The sequence below is a fragment of the Corvus brachyrhynchos genome, unplaced genomic scaffold (assembly GCF_000691975.1).
Source record: "Corvus brachyrhynchos isolate BGI_N302 unplaced genomic scaffold, ASM69197v1 scaffold97, whole genome shotgun sequence".
NCBI lineage: Eukaryota > Metazoa > Chordata > Aves > Passeriformes > Corvidae > Corvus > Corvus brachyrhynchos.
In genome coordinates this window covers 5,724,268-5,744,831 of record NW_008239758.1, presented here as the reverse complement: position 1 = coordinate 5,744,831, position 20,564 = coordinate 5,724,268, and the positions used below count along the sequence as shown (strand labels likewise).

General features: G+C 46.7%; 1 protein-coding gene across 4 annotated transcripts in view; it reads right to left on the bottom strand.

The window, feature by feature from the left end:
• NTRK3 (neurotrophic receptor tyrosine kinase 3) overlaps window positions 1-20,564 on the bottom strand; it is a 205,778-nt gene that overhangs the window by 116,945 nt on the left and 68,269 nt on the right. For all 4 annotated transcript variants that reach the window (XM_008640094.1, XM_008640097.2, XM_017742674.1 and 1 more), the window contains 3 exons: window positions 18,679-18,702; window positions 17,815-17,885; window positions 15,975-16,077 (listed from right to left, as the gene is read on the bottom strand). In XM_008640094.1, the coding sequence (XP_008638316.1) occupies window positions 15,975-16,077; window positions 17,815-17,885; window positions 18,679-18,702 (198 nt within the window). The remainder of the gene's footprint in view (window positions 1-15,974; window positions 16,078-17,814; window positions 17,886-18,678; window positions 18,703-20,564) is intronic.

The following is a 20,564-nucleotide window of genomic DNA, read 5'->3' as shown; positions in this document are numbered from 1 at the left end:
AAAAAAAAAAAAAAAAAAAAAAAAAAAAAAAGAAAAAAAAAAGGCAGTTTTCCTGCATGAAATACCCACGTCCACCAGTGAGATGATCGATGCAGAGCGTGCTGAAAGCTGCCGTAACTAACTCGGGCTCAGGGAACAACCAGAGCACGCAGGGCGGTATCAGAAAATCCGCACATGCTGCTCTTGTCAGGAGAAAAACATCCACGGGGCTGTAGCTCAGCTGCCAACAACGTGCTGTGTGAGCCTCCCAGAGCTGGCACTAAGGGGTGTTGGCCAATTCCCTGGGTGAGAAAAATTCTCCAGTCAGAAAGCTGGACAGCAGGGGGAAACAGGGCAGGAGGGGGGAGCAGCCAGCAAGGCAAGCTCCAAAGAGAGAGAGGATGGAGGAGAGTGCAGGCAGGAGCCACTATGGTCATTCTGCCCCATGGACAAAAATACTGTTCCACACGAGCCCTCTGCCAGCTTCTCCAGAGAGTTTGTCCTTCACAGCAGAGAAGTGTTAAGAGACTTGGGCCCTGGGGGTCATAGGACACAAAACCTCTTGGAAATCTGGCTCCACTTTTCCAGTCCACACCCTACATTCCCCCTTGCTGGACACCTGCTCTGCTCTCCAAAGCCTTTTCTAACCCATCTACAAATCTTCCTGAAATTCAGGCCATTGCTCTTTGTCTATTCATCTTCTGAAAACATCTCCAATCTCACATTTTTACCTTTTATTGCCTGCAGAAGGCTCTGATAATGTAACCTCCTTCACACCTCTTCTCTTCTAGCTGACACCATAACAAAGAAGTTGAATTATAACAATCTCCAACAAAGAGAGCAGTAAAAGAGCACAGGAAGAGCTTATCACCAGCAGACACCAGAGATCTGCCAGGAAGATGCATCTCCAAAGACACTTAGACTTCTTCCAAAACTGCCATGCTCCACTTTGCAGCAAGCTCAGACTGACTGAAGGCCATCAAGGCCACGCAGGAGGTCAGCACTCACACCTGCCCTTCAAAGGAGACACCCAGGACAGCATTTCAGGATGTTTTTGCCCTCAGCATGCTCCATCTTTGGGTATCCCAGTCTTTTACCAAGTCTGATGGATGGTCCTGAGGCTCATTCTGCTACCAGAGGTGAGAGAGACACAGCTCCAAAAGCTTCTGCATCCTCCTAATGAGGAACCTACCCCTCCTGGATGGCTGTGGAGGGAGTCTGAAGTGATTTGTCTCATTAAGCCTCTGCAAAAGCTACTCCAGCATCAAACTGATGAACTGTCCAAGGCAGACGTTTTAGCAGAGGATAAATAAAAACCCAGCCATGGTATTTTAACAGTCTACAAGGCATCATTTCTACCTGGCTGACCCTTAGCCCCTTGCACGCTCTGGATGGCTCATTGGTCTGCTGGTCACAGCAGGGAGCCTGTCTCAGTCCCAGTCTTCTCATCAAGACCATGCAAACTTACCCCCTGAGTTACTGTGAGTAAAGCCCTTTTTCTCCAATGAAACACTTTATTTTTAAGTACCATCCCCTGCTCCCATCATACACACCCCAGCACTCGTTAGACATTAAACCCAGGATTGACGAAGGATGTTAGTGGAATTTCAGTAGGATTTGTCTATTAATTCCCTTTGCTACTTTTTCAACTCCTATGCTTAGAAAAATGCTGGCACATATGTACTTCTCAACAGGTGGCCAGTAATGAAATTATCTGCCAGCTGGTTTCTCAGTAAAGCTCAGCTAATCTGGTGAGAGGAGCACCCCCAACCAAAAAAAAAAGTACCACTGAGATGGCAGGTCTCAGAGCTGCTGTCACAGCTGATGGAGGCTGGAACACTCATGCATCCTTGGGTCCTCCCTCCTCCAGAAGTGCACACGCAGCATCTCCCCACCTCCCAGCCCACATTTCCCATGTCTGAGGCAAAAGGAAAAGCAGAGCCGCAGCAAAAGCCTGATCCGTGCATTTGTGATACGCCCCAGAAATGGAAAAACAACCTCAAACAGATGAGAACATGTCGTTTCTTTATCCCCTACGAGCCAATATTTACTAGAAACATTTCCCTCAGCCTACAGCTTCTAGGAAATTACAGCTTGATACGCTGAAGATTTTATTTTGTACCACAATGTGTTTGACCCCCTGCTCTTCAACAGCTGCAGCAAGAGGCGTGAGCACAGAGCCTGCAGTGCTTCTGTTCACTCAAAACACATGCAGGAGTGTGCACTCCTATTTCCAGGCTCTAAATGTATAAGTTTAAACTCAAATCTTCAAACTGTAATAACTCAGGAAGGTATTGAGATGGTTGTGTTGAATCTGATCTGACTGTGATGGAGACATGAGGTTAATAACTGTGGGCTTCCACACAGTTTCCCCTGCTCTGCATTAGCAGAGGTTTGTGTATTTTGCATCTGTTCTACCCTTTCTTAATCAAGATAGTCATATATACCTTCTTGATAACTTAACCTGACAGAACTGTACTGAACTGTGTATCAACCAAACCTCTTTATCAAGAAAACATCTTCCAGTAAAACTTTCAAGGGCTGCAGGCTGCACAGTGGAGCCACATCCGTGGGTAACGTATCTCCCATAGCTACTGTCGTACTAGACCAATAAAAGAAATTGAAATTCAGCCACCAACCTTCCATCTCCCACACCACTAACCAAAATGGGAAACACTTGCTGCTCCCTCCTCTCTCCAGCCTCCTCCTGCCTTCCCCATTCACACCCCAAAAAAAGCCAGAAGCACTGCTTTCCCTCCTCCTCCACTGATCAAGGCATGCCAGCATGCTTAGGAAATCATTAGTGCAAAATCCAGCCAAGATTATTTATCCTTACAGAGCCTGCCCGATGGCAAACCTCCCTCCAGCCACTCCTGGGCTCTGAAGCTCCACATAGACAAACAGGCACCTACCACCAGCTATTAACAGCTTCATAAAGCCTCTCCCCACCTTCATCTCCCCCCTCCGTGCCTGTGCTCCATGGGAGAAGAGAGAGGAGTCTCCTCCTTCCCTACCTGCTTTGGTAAGGGTGACATGAAGAATTTGTCCAGGAAGAGCCTGGACTGCTGCGCTGCCTCTCCCTCATCCTTCCACACACTCATTTCTTCACCTCTCCCAGCCTGGAACTTCCCAACATCTTTGTATGTCATAATGCACTGCAGATACTGATGGTGCAAGGGCCATAAAATCTTCAGAATTTGTGTGCCGTAGAAGAGAGTTCAGAGGTCAGGAAGCACACAGGGCCTTGTATGTACATGCCAGCTTAGCACTGACATCTGATAGTAAAACACTTGGAAATGGCTCCTGGGAAAAGCACTCAAGTGCTGAGTTCAGAATTTAAGGTTCTCCACTAAGAATGGAGGATGTTAGAGGATCCTGAATTTGTACCAATGCCTGATGGCTTTGAAAACCATAAATTTTGTTTTTGTTTAAAAAAATATATAAATTTAAAGGTAAAGCCCGATCCAGGGATAATATATACATTTTTGCCACTGGTTGGAAACCAAGATTCATCCTCAAGGCACAGATTCAGACAGCATGTTGCCTCCCTGCCTGCATCCAGGAAGGTTTCCAAAGGCAGGTATCAACGCAGAGCAGCACAGCAACCAGGAATTTGAACTAATGTACCTTTTGCAAAAGGAGAGCTTGCACAGCTTTCTGCAAGATGTCTAATAGGAGGTAAATAAATGCCAGGTTTTGCCTCAATGAAAAAACAAAATAAGATATTAAAAAAAGAGAGGCACCTGGCAAGCATTCAAAGGCCCAGTAGCACAATCCTAGTAAAATACTCAATCAACAAAATTTAATAGCACATCTCCTCTTTTAGCAGAAAACCAGAATCTCATTCCTTTCTGGCAGATCAATGCAAAGCCTGCCCATAAGGCTGGTCCCAGAGTCCCCCTCTGAAACTCTGGCAAAGCTCTGGCAGGGACAAACCCAAGCGAGCTGCCCTTTGCTGAAGCATCCCAGAACCCAACACCCATTTCAGCTTCTCCGCTGGGATGCGCTTAAGAAGAAGTGACTTTTTGTGGTGCAACCTGATCACAGCCAGTTCAGCCGGACTTAAATCAATGCCTTTACCTATACCTATCAAAAGGTAGGAAAGTGCCTTGCTTTACCCTTACGACTTCAGCTTTAATATGCCAGAGTGGAACCCGTGTGCTTTGCTGACGAGGGGTTTTGGCACACGCTGACATCCCATTAACTCCGATACCACGTTAACAGACAGCAGCAGCCAAGAAGCATTACTTGAAATCCTTAAGCAGAGAGAATAAGTCCAAATCGGCCCTAAATACACCAGCAGCATAATAAATTTAGGCAGAAAAGAAACATAGTGGAAACAATATGTTTTGGTTTTAGGAACTAAATAACAATATAAAAAAGGGAGAATTATCTAAAATCCTGCTGCCCTGCAGCAGGAGGGTGGAATGGGATTTCTGCAGACACTCAGAAGGAAAAGGCTGTATCTAATTTCCATTTCTATCACAATTCCTTAGATCAAGGGAGATTGAGAACAAACAGGATATAGAAGAATTAATACTCCTTAAATATAATTAAAGCATAAACCAAAAAAAAAAAAAAAACCAAAACAAAACAAAAAAAAAAAAAAAACAGAGAGAAAGAAAATTAAATTGTGGTTAAAACAGCTAAGAAAATTATTACTGGAAAATTCAGAAGTATTTCCTCTCTTTGCCCCACACGGAGGGACAGACCTGAGCAGGATACTCAGAAAAAGCACTCAGCAGCCCAAAAGGCATGAAGTCTTATTACCAAATGCTGCAACCAATTTAATTCCAGGCTGAGAAACTTGTCAAAAAGGCAGAAGCTCTTTAAATCTGTAAAGACTTTTCCCTTTATGTATGCATATATGCATAAAACTTGTATTTGTTATCCTGGTTGGTGTAAAGAATAAATTAATAAAACTAACTTTAAATTTGTAGTAAAAAATCAAAGGAAAAAATTTATTTAAGAGCCTAAATGATAGTAGAATCAAGAGGATAAAGCAGTTGGTCTATAAAAACAAATCATGCTGAACTACTTTCAATGCCTTATTTTCCCCTGATTGAATTACAAAATTAGCCAATGAAGACTGGAATATATTTGATAACGTCTCAGAGAAAAACTTTCTTGTAAAATTAACTCAAACTGGCTTGGATATGAGCACTTCCATACTAATATAACAGCAAATTTGATTTGCATGGCTCTTCCGTGCTAGTGCCAGTCTGGGTGGCATAACTCTGTCAAAGCTTTAAGCCAGTCCACCAGGCAATATGTGTCTATGTAAGGGATCAGGTGGGACCATCATAACTTCTGAAGCCACCACTGATACGGAGGCTCAATGACTGAGCAGAGCAGGCTCATTCCCACCAGCTCAGCTGCCTTCTCCTAAGTCAAGAGGCCCCAAAGGCACAAAGTCACAGGGGCAGTGCGGCCCTTGGCCAGCAAACATGGGCAGAAGTAAGAAAACCAAGATGTAAACTTCAAAAACATTAAGTAAAAACAAGTTTTGGTGATAAATCACCAATTTATTGGGAGGCACAAACCTGGAAAACAGTAAATGTCGAGGTGGGCTGGTGGTAACCACAGGCTGCAAACAAATTATGAGTCTGCAGGGGAGCAGGACAGTGGGACCATGCTCTGTACAGGGAGGAGGTGTCCCCATCCAGCACTAGGGAACCAAAACTGGGGTAATCCTCAACCCTCCTGGGCACAGGGACAGGAGACTCACACCAGGCAGCTTTGGCAAAGGGCAACAACAAAAAATGTGATGGCAGTGCTGGAAGGACTGGGCTGGGATGAAGCAGGGTTTGCATCCATGCCCTTTTTTAGCACTGCAGGAAGAGCCAATTGCAACAGCCCCAGGGATGTACAGCCAGGAGGATGGGAAGCAAAAGAAGGTAATGAGTTCTTAAATAAACAGACTGAGCAGTTCTCTGCCAGCAACCTTCCCTGCCCCTGGGTCCAGCCCAGAGCACCTTTGGTGACCAGCACAGAGACCCTGCACAACACACATCCTCCTGACAGGTCTCAGCAGCTAGTACCCCAGCACTGCTCCCCACCAATAGAAGGGGTGTCTGCCCTGCCCTGCCGTGCCAGAGTTCCTTACCAGCTACTCAGGCCCTGCTGCTGTATCCCACTGCTCTGTGCACAGGGGCAGTTGTGGGAATTTACCCAGAAACCAAATGAAAAAAAATGTTAGAGAAATTGATTAAGAAATTAATAAGAATAAATATTGATCATAGACCATTGTTACCTCAAAATTGTAGGGTTTTGGGTTTTTTTCATATCATTACTACAGTTACTTTGGTCAAAGACATGCTCTGCTTTTTGTATGGACCATGCACCTGCTCATTGGGGGAAATTTGGCTCTGTTTTGCTCTTTCCAAAGCAGTGGCCCAGTGGAAGCTCAGGAAGCCCTAAGTCAGACTCAGGGCATCCCTGGATGCCAGGAGATGGTGCCAGGAGGCTCCTGAGCAAGAGATGAGAAGATGTAGCCAGAATCTCCTGCACTGCTGCGCAGCCTAGGAGAAGGAGAGGGAGATATCGACGCCTTCAGGGTGAGGATCTCCAGGTCTGATTCCCATCACTCCTCAGCATGGTGAGAAATGTGTCTCAGCCCCAGGGCAGCAGTGTCTTTACCTGCCTCCCGTTTGCCAGCTCCACTCAGTGTAATGATTACTAAGCCCTGACAGCAGATATGAAACCAATGGACACAGCTCCACAGGCGAGCGCTTCGGAAGCTGCCGTGATGGCCCTGCTCACAGGTTTTCATTATCCATCTGGAAAATTGGGGATGTCACCAGAGTTTTTAGAGCACCAAGATGAAATCATCTTGTCAGCAACAAAAAGGCCACTTCTCCCCTGTATCCCGACCCCAGCAGCTGCCTCAGCACCGCAGGCTCCTGCAGGAGCGGCCGGTGTTTCACCAGGACACGGAGGAACCAGGGAGCCCCTCTGGCACTGCCCGCCCTGGAGCTGCTGCAGCACCAACATCTCGGCCCCTACTGTGTGAATTGAACTATGCAGAAAAAACAGAGTGAAGGAAAACAATGTTTTTGCTCTCACACTAAATCACAGCCTCTTGTCCGACTCTTGACTGCGTTAGGCTGGGAAGAGCTTGCAGATTGCTGGGGAGGATGAAGCACGTGCTGGGACAGAGAGAAGATGGAGATGGAGATAGCTTGTTCAGGTGGAATGACAAGCAAGCCAAAGAGTTTTTAATCCAAAACCCAAGCAGACACATGCCTTTTCTGTGCTGTAATTGTATGATTTTTCACCCTCTGCAGTTTTTGAAGCTGTGCACTGCTTTGGTTTGAGCAGCATTGAAGGCAGAGGTGGCAAAGCCACCTGCCCAGAGACTGTGCTTCTCAATGGGTATCTGATCCAACATGGCTTTTTCCTCATTTTTGATAGGGAAAACCCCTTGCTGGTCACTAAGTGAGGTCTTTCACCAAGATCAGAGGGCAGCCAGCAGAGCCACAAAACCTCCCCAACACCAAGATTCATGAGATGCTGGGCTGCAGTGTCAGGGTCCTCATGTGAAACAGTCCCTTCCCAAAGAGGCTGGTAACTCCTGCAGCTGCAGGGTCAAAGCAATGAAGAAAAGCTTTTCTGGGGCTACCAGATTCCAGCAGATACAGGGAGCAAAAGCGCTGTGAGACACACAAGATGCCCAGCTCCAAGCCCTTCTGCCACAAGCCTGAGAGCAGAGGGGAGATCCTGCAACACAGCCCGAGTGTGGAGCAGAGCACATTGAGAGCTGAAGAGTTTTTTGGGTGCACTGGGCATCATTCCCAGCACGGTGCCCCCCAATCACCCTGAGAGCAGCCATGTCTCATACAAAGAGTCCAAAGAAAGACCTGTGGCCAGTTTGAGTGACATCCTGAGTCCTTTTCCTGAACCACAAGACAGGTTCAGGGTAACAGATTATCCCCTCTATTCTACTCCATTTCCCAAGGCCATGGCATAAATTGGAGACTCCTGTCCCAAACTGAAATTGGATTATAACCCTGCTCCTCAGACACAAAATATGGGACTCCAAATGTGTTTTATTTCTCCTGTGCACAAATTAGTACCCAGCTACTTTTGTGTACAGGCATTATCTTCTGGTCCATTGATTTTTAATAGCATGGTTGAAATTAGATGCCTGAGCATCCCACTTCCATCAACAGATGCTAAATACTGGTGCTGCTGATGGAGGTTTTGGAACTGTGCTGGACACAGACAGGCTCGCTATTGCACCACAAGAAGTAGAAGTTGGAGATGGAGCAAGCCCATTAGATCATCAGATGCTCCAGTGCTCTCTACAATTTGCTTCCCTAGTGCTTTTACCAGTCAAAGCTTGAGCAGCCCAGGTGACAGCTCTTATCCATTCCCTTGCCAGGTTATTCCACTGCCTCCAAATTTCTAGGCACTCCTTCAAGCACACCCAGCTCAGGTTCAAAACCAAGCAGCACTTTTCTCTTTCTTCTCTCCGTTTGCCTTCACCACTGCCAAAGGTTTCCCTTAGCAATCCTGCCATTTACATCTCAATCACCTGTCCCCTGAAAGTGAAAAGCTCTCGTGCTCCAGGGGTTAAGGACAGAGTGACAGATCTCTGCACCCCTGGATAAACACCACATAAATGAACTAAAATCCTACAGCAAGTCACGAGGAAGAAGAGGTGATAAACTCACCAGGGACATCCTCCCTGAGGACTACTTATCAGCATTAGCAGTAGCAAAATCTTTTTCAAAGAATAATTGGACAAGTGTAGTACAGACCAACCACAATTAAAATATTAATTAAAGTCCTTTGCTTCTTCCAACACTGCCCTGCACCTTATTAAAGCCATATCAAAGTCAACATCCAGTTGTCTGGTTGTTGGCTGCCTGCAGAGAGGCACACGAGAGTGCACAGAACACAGAGCTTGTGGAGATGGTGGGTCTTCATCAGACTCAGTTATATTGGTGAAACAAAAGAGCTTATCCTGCTGCTGTATGTGGTACCTGTTCTGGAGATCAACAGAATTGTTCTGGCTCTGTGTTGTCATTCCAACATCTTTCACTAAAGCAAAGCCATGTGATGACAGACAGACACCATCAGAACAAGCAGCAAACAGAGGCTGGAGCCATGGAGGCAAGGAATGGGCAGGCAGGAGCATCAGTGCTGTGGAGAGGAGCCCCGTGAGGATCAGCATCTTCTGCACGGTCCTTGGGGGAGGCTGGTGAGGTGACTGAGCCTGGGCAATCTCACAGCTGTGGCAAAGATGGGTGCAAGCTCTGGGATGAGGACTTGGGGCAGTCCAGCTGCTCCTGAATGGCGAGTGGGTGAAGGACATCTTCCCAGCCCTACGGTCTGAGGGAAGCAGCCACGGCTCATTCTCACCCTCTCACTCCTACAGGTTTACACAAAGGCAGAAACCAGCACAGAGCCACAGCAACCAGCCAACTGTTAATGCTGTGCTGGGGAAAAAGCTGATGCTCTGAGACTGGAACAGGGACACCTCAATTAAAAAAAACTAAACAAAAAACTAAATAAATGCCAGCTTCTTGCCAGCACCTCAGCTGGGAGTTCACCTGATGCAGGATCTCAGGTAAGATGAGGTTCAATCACGCAGCTTTTAACACCACAGCGCGAGAAGTGTTTGTGAAAGTCTGTGAGGAGACACTGCTGATGCTGAGCTGCCCTGGGCAAACACCAGCTCTGCCATGGGGGTCCCTCAGGGCAAGTGGTGAACCTGGGGCCGAGCACCCAGCCGGGCACTGGAGCAAACACGGACACCCCGAGTGAGGGAGGTCATGCACAGGGAGGAAAAGCCTGCAGGAGCATGGTGTGAAGGAGCCTTGGGGCTTCTTGGGTCACCTGAAAATCACTGATCTGTGTTGTTTTTTGGTTTTTTTAACTGCTTTCAGCAGTGGCCTAAAAAAGACACCTGGGTTTTGTAAAAGCAACCGAAATAAATAATGGCTGGTCAGTGCACTTTACATTTCCTTTATAAATAACCTATTAATGCTTCTGGGAGTGGGAAAGTGTTTTATTTCTAGATCTAAACAAATACTGACCTTTTGCAAACCGTTTCACCCGCAGGGTCAGTCCATGCCAAGGGTGGCCCCCTGCTCCTTCAGACAGCGGCACGGAACAGTGTGACCTTCCAAGCCTTCACCTGACCAACACCGCCTGGGACTGAGGGACAAGGGCTGTGAGTGTTTAACTGCTGGAGTGAGAGTGGGCCTGCCTTTGCAAAGAGGAGAAGCAGAAGCCTGTCACAGTCACAGCACCTCAGGGGACAGGTGGGATCTCTCAAAGGTTTGCCAAGGAACCCAGGGTTTCATAGCAGCTGTCCCTTGCTGCCACCGTACCAGTTACAGGCTGCATGGCACAGCAGAGGGTGAGACACTTGCCACAGAATCATTAAAGCTGGAAAAGATCTCTAAGATCATTAAGTCCAACCATTAGCCTAACACCACCAGTTCTAGCACTATACATGTCCCTAAGTGCCACATCCACATGCTTTTTTAATGCTTCCAGGGACAGTGATTCCACCCATTCCTTGGGCAGCCAGTTCCTGGAAGAAACCAAAAAACCAAATTTCTCCTAATATCCAATCTAAACCTCCCATGGTGCAACTTGAGGACTTGTCCTCTTGACCTGTTGCTTGTTACCTAGGAGAAGGGACTGACACTGACCCCCACCTGTCTACAACTCACTTTCAGGTAGTCATAGAAAGCAATATTCAGCAGCTCAAAGAGCTTTATGCTTTATCACCTTGAAGGCATTAAATAAATAAATATAAAAATAGCACAGCCTGCACTTCAGCAGAGTATAAACAGGTATTTATAGAAGGAAGCCCCAGTGAAACCACATGCCCTTTCAATCCACTTCCCAGGCAAATAAATCCAAGTAATATTGAGGAGTAGAAGTATATCAAGGGTATTTGCAAACAAACTGAAGGATACCAGCAAGGAGAAGCCCTGAATTCCATCACTCCCTTGCAGCAGCTCATCCCATGCTCGGATGTTTCAGGGGGTCTGCACATCTCAGAGCTGCCTCAAAGAACACAACAGCTATGGGTTCCCATTTCCAGTCCACTGCTCTGGAGAGCCACACATCCCCAAATCCCTGTGATTAGCCATGGCTGCTAATGGAGGTATGGCTGTTTCTCTCCTGTAGCTGTGCCAGATTGATAGTGCTTTGCTCTTTCTTCCTGCTCCCACTCCATGGCAGGCTCCCAGGAGGAAGGAATGAACAGGCCCTGATCACAGATTTCCTGAGCAACTAACCCTTAATGTACAGGCTCTCCAAGCTGCAGAGGGTTTGTTCATGCCTATACAACAAATAATCAGGAGGGGGGTAAATAAAATCGGTGCATGACTGTAGCCAGTCTTGGCCAAGGCAACATGGGACAGAATTAAGCCTCATCTGAAATGCAGGTCATGGCTCTGATAGATATATATATTTTTCCCTCCCTTTGAAGCTGTAGCAATAATTGCATAATGAAGGAGAGAAAAAAAAAGAAAAAGAAAACTAAAAAAAGAAATGAAGAACCCAAATCAACAAAAGCAAAAAGCCAGGCAGCAAAGATATCTTTGCAGGAGCTGCTCCTCCTGAATTAGAACTCTGGAATTGTTCTGCAATCGACTCAGTGGACAGTAACCATCTGTTTATGGAAAAAAATGTTAATAGCCCCCAATCATAATCAAATAGGCAGCTGCTTTAAGTACCTTTTAACTAACACTAAATTACAATGGAACAACTCTGCAAGTATTTCTGACATTCACATGCACATCAGCAGTGCCAGCACTTTGATCAGGGCTATTAGAGCAAATATCAAATAAACTGATAGTGATGGGATTCCTCAAACATTACAAAAAGCGTGGGCAGTGTGTGTTTACTGTTCACTCGGTTCTCCCCCACCTCCTTGCTGTTTCTGCTTATTCAGAAAGAAAACACATATATGCACGTGCACACACGTGAACACCACCCACCACAGCAGACCCCGTGAAAGCCTCATCCCCTGTGTTTTTCTGTCCAAGCCTGAGTTTCCATATGAATTCTCCAATGCCCAGAAAGGCTTGAGGCATTTTTATCAACTGGACATCACCTGGTTTGTCATTCTGCTCTTTCCATGATCCCTGTAAAGGCATCATCTGTAAGTCCCTTCCCTTCTCCTCTGGGTGGAACCGGGCAGCAGAACCAGAAGCTGCAGCACAGAAAGGGGAAATCCAGGCAGGCAGAGCTGTGCAGACACACTTGCATGTGTGCAGAGAGGCAGCATGATCACATGCTTATTTCTTTAGGAAATCAGATTAAAAACCAGTCGACTCTTTGCCAGCTGTAACCAAGTCTGAACCATTAGCTGGCACTGGCTCCACCCAAGGAAGAAAACCTTGTTTGGACAATGGAAGTAGTTTTTCATCTCAGAGCCTGGAAAGCAGTTAATCTCAGCAAAACTACAAGTGTTCTTGTCTCTGGATTTTCTCTAGCACCTTTCTCTGCATATCTGAGCTAACTCCATTTGGGTTTTATTGAAGTTGTGCAGCACCAGGAATACATCACACAGATATGCATGAGCACACCTCCTTCATCCCGAGGCACTTGCAAATGTAACAGAAAACAAGTAAAGGGAGAATATATTTCAGTCCATCAACATAAGTATTTACAGTCTCCATCACTGTGCCATCCAAACATTTTGTATGCCCCAGATCTTTTCTGTGCCATTGTTATTCTTTCATGAAATTTAATTTTTCTTAGTCCTGGGGCTTGCATGTGGCTTTTTTATTATACTACAAAATTTCATTTCCTGTCATCTGCTGAGATTAAACTTGGATTGGAAGACACCATTTACGAGGGCTGCAGTGACAAGCCTGAGCCCAGCAGGTGAGGTGTAAAGCCCTCCACCTTGGGTGGGCAGTCAGGGAACATGGGACACCGGCCCCAGAGTTGGAGCAAGCAGCGACAGAGTGGGATATTGGGCTCCTTACTCCCATGTGGTCTATCCCATCCAAAAAAAACCACCTCCTTGGGACACACAGTAAACCAAAGGACTCCAACTTTCAATTTCTTGCTTGGTAATACCCTTTTCTTTTTCCCACACTAATACGAGGCTTTAAAAAGCATCCCAGCCCCCCCTCTGGATACAACACCCTTCAGCAAGTGGCTGCATTACTGCAACTTCAACGAGTCTCAGTTTTAACATTCACTTCTCCCAGTGGTTTTCCCTCCTCTGCCTCTCTGTTGCTCATGCAACGCCACTTCTCACAAAAAGGAGCTTTGTTTGCCATTTCCCCCCCCCCTCCAGCGCCCCAGCTCCAGCGATCTCCCGGCCCCCCCCAGCTGCCTCCCCCCACCCCCGTTCCCTCCCAGCTCCAGCAGCCAAAGCCGAGAGGCGGCCAGAAAGGGGATCTGACCTCCGCCGTCCCCTGTTAATGAATGCCCTCTCCGGAGGGAGCACGGGAAGGCGAGAGGGATGGATGGCCCGGAGCCAGGCTGGGCGAGCTCAGCTGAGGAGCGCAGCGCGTCAGAGCCGCTCTCAAAGGGGCTTTTGTTGGTGCCAGCGCTGCAGCCCGGCGAGGGCTCCGCTGGCTTTCCCACCGCTCCGCTGCTGCCGGATCGGGAACCGGCTCTGGCAGGACTGTGGTGCGGTGCTCCGAGGGTGTGCTACCAGCCAGAAGAGGACAGAGGTGGACACACCATCCTCTCGTAGTCCTCTCCCAGCGCACGTCCCTCAAGACACGAGTTTCTTTTCGGCAAAGGCAGCTGGGATGTTGGACACTTGGCAGCCTGGTTCTAAGGCTGGTGGGCAATCCAGCAGGCTGGCCCAGGGAGCCTTCCAAACCCAACGTGACATCCAACTTTGTCAGTCCACGTTCACCTCTCTCTAGGAAATAAACCATCTGCTTAGCACCAGGAGAAGCAGAAGGAAAAAGATGTACCCAGAAGGACTCATGAGGTACTTTAGGTAACATGTCCAACACGAGCACACAATGTTCTGCATCTGACAAAATCAACAAGAAAAACCTGCTCCTGCAGGCCTGCCAAGCTGGGATTTCAACAACAAGTGGCAATATATCAGCTGGCAACAAACAGCTCCTGAATCAGGGACTCACTTTCCCAAAAAGACTCAGGGTCTGGATTTTTTTTTTTTTTCCCCCCCTTAGTAAGATAACATGCTGGGTGCCATAAAGGATGCCTCCTGCCCAAGAGTTAACTGAGCAGAGTAGAGTTTGGGCTGTGTGTGTAGGCTGTCCATGGTGGTGCCTACAATAATTGTGACTTAATAAAGAGTTATCTCCCCGGTTTTGGAGATGTATTTATCTTCTGCCAACTCCATCTCTCCAAGCAACGTCAATAAATTTGTAGAAAGTTTGAAGGGTTGTGGTTTCCTATCAGAATTGGAAGAAACACAACATGATGAGGAGGAAAGCAGACTTTTCTAGCTAAACAGTTTTGCCTCTAATTACACACACAAGGGCCCATCATGGCACCCCTCTGGTTTCTGGGAATGTAGAAAATCCACTGACATGCTTATCCAAACACCTCTAAACACATACACACATCTGTTCACCAAGACTGGTTACTCACATCAGGCTCACTTCACTCCTCTTTGATTCTTCCACCAGTCAGATGTTACTTTTCCTTTTTATATTTGTATCTCAAAGCTCCATCAGTGGCACGTGCCCAAGCACTTCCAAAGTGTTCTGACAAATCCCTCCAGAAGGCACATAACATCATCCCAGTTTTACAGATGGGGAAATTAGAGCAGAGACAGAGGTTAAGACAGCTAATTGCCTGTGGCCACTAAGTGAGTCAGTAGAAGAGCTGGGAATTGATCCCAGGAACCATGTCTTCAATTCCTCTACTCCACCCACCAGTCAGTACACTCCACCAGATGGTTTTTATCATTGGACATATGGACTAAATATTCCTAAATTGGTGTAGAAGATTCACTATTTAATTAAATGTCCTGTCTTCTACCTCCATAGGATGCATAGGAGAAACCCCAGCCAGAATCCCATCTGGACCCACTCAGGAAATGTCTACATAAAGAAAACAAAGCCCTAGGCAAGCACAAGGAACATTCCCAAACCTATCAACCTGCCCTGCAGCACAGACCACAGCAAGGCCAGGAAATAGGCAGTGACTCAGGAGCCTTGGGAGAAGCTTGTGTTTGTCAAAGCCTGGCTTCAAACAGTGCATGCATGAGCCACCAGTTAGGCTGGGAACAACTTTGTCATGTGAAGGCTCTTCCTTCAGCCTTCACTGGGCACCACCAACGCTGCCCAGCTGGAGATACCAGCAGAGTCACAAAAAGCAGACGGCACAGAATCATCTACTTCTGGCATTGGCTCTGTCACATCACAGAGCTGGTGTTGGTCAGACAGAGACCAGTTCTGCCTGGCAAACATCAGACGCCTTCTCACTTCCCAGTCACTATCAGTGACACCTGAAATAAATTTCTGAAGTCATTATTCATGACAAAGAGGAGGAAACCTTTCATCAGAGAGTCATCAGAAAGACCTTCCACACCACTGCCTTCCCAGTATGGACATAAAGTGACAGCAGCACCTCGGTCCCCATTCACAGATAGGCACAGAGTGGCTGCACCTGCTTTCCCAACAGAACTCAAACCAATTTCACATCCTTCTGTCCCCCCTTCACACCCCAGCCAGTGCAGGGGAAGCCTGTGCACCACCAAGTCCATAAAACAGATTTCACCCAAGACCATGCTGTCCTGAACACAATGCAGGGCTGGAGGGAGCAGGCTCAAAGCTCTCCTGGACAACCTGTGTGCTGATAAGGAACACACATCCACACTTCTGCCCACAGAAGCGCACACAGCTGAGAACCACCAGCCCGTTTATCTCTGCTACTCTCTCAACAAACAGAGGAGGGCTGCACTCCCTTTGGAAGGCTTTGCATTGTAGGAATAAAGCCACAACACCTTTCCACGTGTGCTCTAAGAGCTGGGCAATCCTGGAAGGTGCCTCCTGCTAGGGGAAAGCAACTGCACCTACCTTTCATCCCAAACTTGGACCGCCGGCCATACTTGTTGATCATGATAAAGAGGACGACCAAGAGGACACAAGCAAAAGCTGCCAGCCCGACTGCTATGGAAACCTGGAAGGAAAAAGCCTTAGAGTCAACACAGAGGAGTTTGGGAGTCTAAATCAGAAACACAGCACCTCCTTGCCCAGTTAACCTTTCTATAGGCTCACACCATCTGCTGCAGCCCTGTGGATATCAGCTATGGAGGAAAACACAAGTTAAAGCAGCAGGCTTTGGCACAGCTTGGAGGCATTACAGGCTTTTTGCAGGACTGGGAGGTCTGGGATTTTCCTATCAGTGATGCTGATCTGGCAACCAGTTTTCCCCAGCCTCTCACTCCAGATATCTGCAGGGAAAAAAGACCTCTGCTCCAATGCCTGTGCTCTCCCTTCACTGCATCACATCCCAAGCCTCCATTTCTGACATCACCTCTTTGCCATGACATTACAACACTAAGGCTATTCAAAGCTCAGCTGGGAACACAGTTCTGCCTCCATCCAAACATCCCTCAGGACAGAGTGAGGGACAATAACACACCACACAAAGAAAACAGAAGAAATTAAGTAGAACTAAGGGATTTTCCCCTGTAAAACCTCTGAGTTTTCAAAAGCCTCTAACGGTTCCCTATTTATTGTAATTTTACTAGTAAATATTTATAGTACAACAGTGTCCAAGTCCTTCACTGGAGCTGTGGTTCCACTGTGGCAGTGTACAAGCAGAGAAAGAAAACCTCCTTGCCCTAAAGGGTTTACAGTCCCAGGCTTATTTTAATATTTATGAATATTTATTCCTTCAAGTCTTTGCTTGAGATACTTTTATTGCATTGATGTAAACAACAATTTCTCTGGCATGTGTCCAATTGTTCTGTACTAGGTCTTGTGATGCATTTAGACTTTGCTTCCTTTTACAGAACTGTATTCTGCTATAACAGAAAATACATCACTTAACTAAGAAGAAGTAATTTCATTTTGCAATCCTTTTCCCCATTGTTGGTACATTTGTTATGATATTTTTAAATTTTTATTTTACCGCACTCTATTTTCATCCCCAGCTTGTTTTCTGTGCTTTATATTTAATAATCAGTGCACATTATTACTCCAGCCTCACTGTTCAAAGCTTCTACTTCAGTTAAAGGAGGCTTTCTCTTGGATGAGAACTGAAGCCAAGGTGGACTGAGTTTTGCTTGTTCTGTTGACACTTTGTGGATTTCAGTATCTTAAAACTTTCATAGAACTAGAGCAATTGTATAACATGCTAATTTTTTTCTTCTAATACTTATACACACTTTTTTTTTCTTTTTTCTACAGGGATTCTGCAGAAGAAAGACAATTCTGAGATCAGATAAGCCCTAGACTTACTTTCCTTTTTCATTTTAGGCATGCCTTGCACAGCAGGAGAGAGGGCAAAAAGACAATGACAGAATTGAACCAAACTAAACCCGAGTCCCTCACCAGGCTAAGCTTAACAGATCAATAACAGTCCAAAACACAATTGCCTGTTTATTTGTTCTCTGGGTGCTACTTTTTTAGAGTGATAATTCTTGACCCCGCCAGCAGTGACTTCACAGGATGCCTTGTTTTCAAAGGGTTCCCTGGTTCCACACTGCAGACTCAAGAGGATCAGATGGCTTGTGTCAGTATCTTACCTGCCTGACACAAGCCACAAAATCCTTCTGATTGCTGTCTTGAGTCATAAAGGAAGATATTTTCCTTGCAAATATCTCAAAACAGCAGAGAAGCACAAATACTGAGTCATTATCAACAAGGAATGAATGCAAAGCAGTTCTGCAGAGAAGAGACCAGGACTCACCCCAAAAGTGTCCTCCTCTGGTTTGTGGGTCACAGTGATCGGTGGGGTGGGACTCACTTCATAATCACCGACTGAAACCAAAACACCAAAGACACAAAATTCAGTGTGGCTCCCATGGGACTCCCACGGCACCAGCACATTCCAACAGCACTGCCTGACCTAACGAGATCCAGCTCACCCCTAAAAGAGGCTGCAGCTTTCTGTTTCAGAAGGCACAAATCAACCATCAGAGAGTTCCCTGTGCACACCAGCAGAGAAAGCACAGACCAGCACCGTGCTGATGTTGCTCCAGTGTCACAAATGAGAAACATTTGGGTGCCCGCTGTCCTGGAATGAGTTCCCACCACCCTTGAGCCCTCTCCTAGTTTTCACAAATCTACTGAGCTAGGTGGGGTTAAAACACAACTGACTCCAGCAAAACTTGATCTGAAGAAACAGTCACTTGAATGCTTTTTGTGGTGTATGATGTGTTTTGGGGGGTGGAGGGAAGAATCTGTTGAAGAAACTTGACAGAATTGAGTCCTGCTTCTTATCCCAGCTCACAGCAGAGATGTTGTTGGGGACAGGCCAACCTGCATCAAATTAAGATCCCTTTTGCTACACCACAACCAACCATCATTTCCTTTATAGGACCTTCTTTGGGACACCACTAGAGGCAAATGAGCATCTCCTGGCCTCAAGAGATTACCCAGCTGATCACAAGCTCCCCAATGATCTTGTTCATGCACAGGGAAGCCAGGGCTTTGTGCAACCTCCACCAATCTGCTTCTGGCTTCCTCTTTTTTCCTATGTAAATCACAGAGGGGAACAGGAAACCACAGAAACAAACCAGCCACAGAATGCAAAAAGTGGGGAGACACTTACTTGAGACAAAGTTGTCCGTACTCTCTGTGGAAAGGACAAAGAGAGAAGCAACACGATTAGCACCACAGCAAAGGGAGAGGGGTCTCCTTCCCCACCCACCTCAGACACACTCCACCACCCCAAAGAGCCCAGGAAACCAACTTTTCATATTTTTTTCCTCTTGGGCAACTGTTCCTGGAAACTGCAGCGCATGTGCCAGCAGGACATGCTGGAGGTCAGGGTGGAGAACCTTGGGCAGAAAGAGGAGGGGAGGGATACCACTGTGAGGCCAAAATGGGGAACAAGTAGCACGTGTGAATGATTGGTAAATGACCCTGCTTTCAGCAGGCGAGCAAAGCTCAACAGACACACAGGGTTCTGCAGGATGGAGGTGGAGGGGCAAGAAACAGATTTTTGCCTTGCATGGCAGTGTGCACCCAATGACAAAATCCTACAAGGATGAGAACCAGCTCCCACGGATGAGAGCTCAGCTTGGGGCAGGGAGTTAGAGGAGACCCCCTCTGACCTGCTTTTCAGGAGCCACTCATAACAGCTGATAGCACCTGAATTGGACATGGAGGCTGTGGCTGCCTAGGAGCTGCCTCTTGCCTGAGACAAGCACAGCAGGCCCTGCTGTCATCCTCCTGACTGCTCCAGTCTATTCAGCAAAGCTCCTTCAGCTCCAGAGGTGGCTGAGGCCCCAGATAATAAGGCCTAAAGCCCTCAGTGACACTCAGTTTACACAGAGTGGAATCACGTCAGCTTCCAATTCACTCACCCATGCAAGAAACTGAGCCCAATATTGGCTGGAGTTTACACAGCTTTGCTGGCAGAGAGCTCCTGGAAGGATGCTGAAATGCTCTGGAGCATGGGTGAGGCTTGGAAGGGGAGTGTAAAACAAACCCCAGGTGACAAACACGGCTTACCAAACCAGGGGAAAAAACCTGAATGAGTATTTTTGGTTTAAGTCAAGCAGAGGAGTAACTTTCCTTTGCTTTTTAGCAACAGGGGGGGGAAAAAAGGAAGGAAATATTTTATTTGGAAATTTTTTCTTCCCTATTAAGGCAGAGTCTAGTCATAAAATTCTTGCTGCTTCTACATTTTCCCCTTTCCATTTTTCTCTGCTGGACTAAGCAAATTCAACAAATCCACAAAAAGGGTATTTTTCATTAAACCCTATTTTTCCAAGCATAAAAAATAGCCAAGAAATTTCAGCCAACTTGAGTTCTGTGAGAAGTTCCCAAAGAACTGAGCACTCATCACAGGTACATTAACCTTTGTGGATTAAATGAGGAGTTGGTAACCTGTGGCAGAGATCCCAATGACAACATGCAACGAGATTTTTACAGGATATGACACAAATCTGTCCTGGGAGCCACTGCCCTGCAGCACCAGAGAGAAGGTGAATATGGCATGGAGCTTACATCTCCCAGATCCCAGCTTCTAACAGCACTTTGCTCCTCTCAGCCTGGAAAGCAGAGTGGGGCCTTTTACCAATGAGAGGTTTTTGACCAGAGGGTTCTAAAATACATGGTCATAGGTCCTTTTCTACACTGACAGAAACTCTTCCAGGCACTATTCATTAATTAATTAAGACTAATAATCTCACCCTGGGTAGTGACAGCAAGGCCCTTGCACATGTGAATTGCTGTAAGCAACGAGGGGCTTGAATGAGCCACACGGGGAAACCTTCAAAGTGTGGCATTTTCTGAAGGAATCTGCCTTCAAATGGGAAATTATAAACGTCAGCTGCAGTGAATGTATATGTCAGCTGTGGTAGTGGACGAAGCAACAAGCTTCAAGGAAAGTAAATTACATCCTGCACTGGGCTGACAGGGTCTGCCAGGGTGAGGAATGGCTTGGGACTTTGGATCAGAAGAAATAAAGGAAATGGGTCAGTTCCTGCT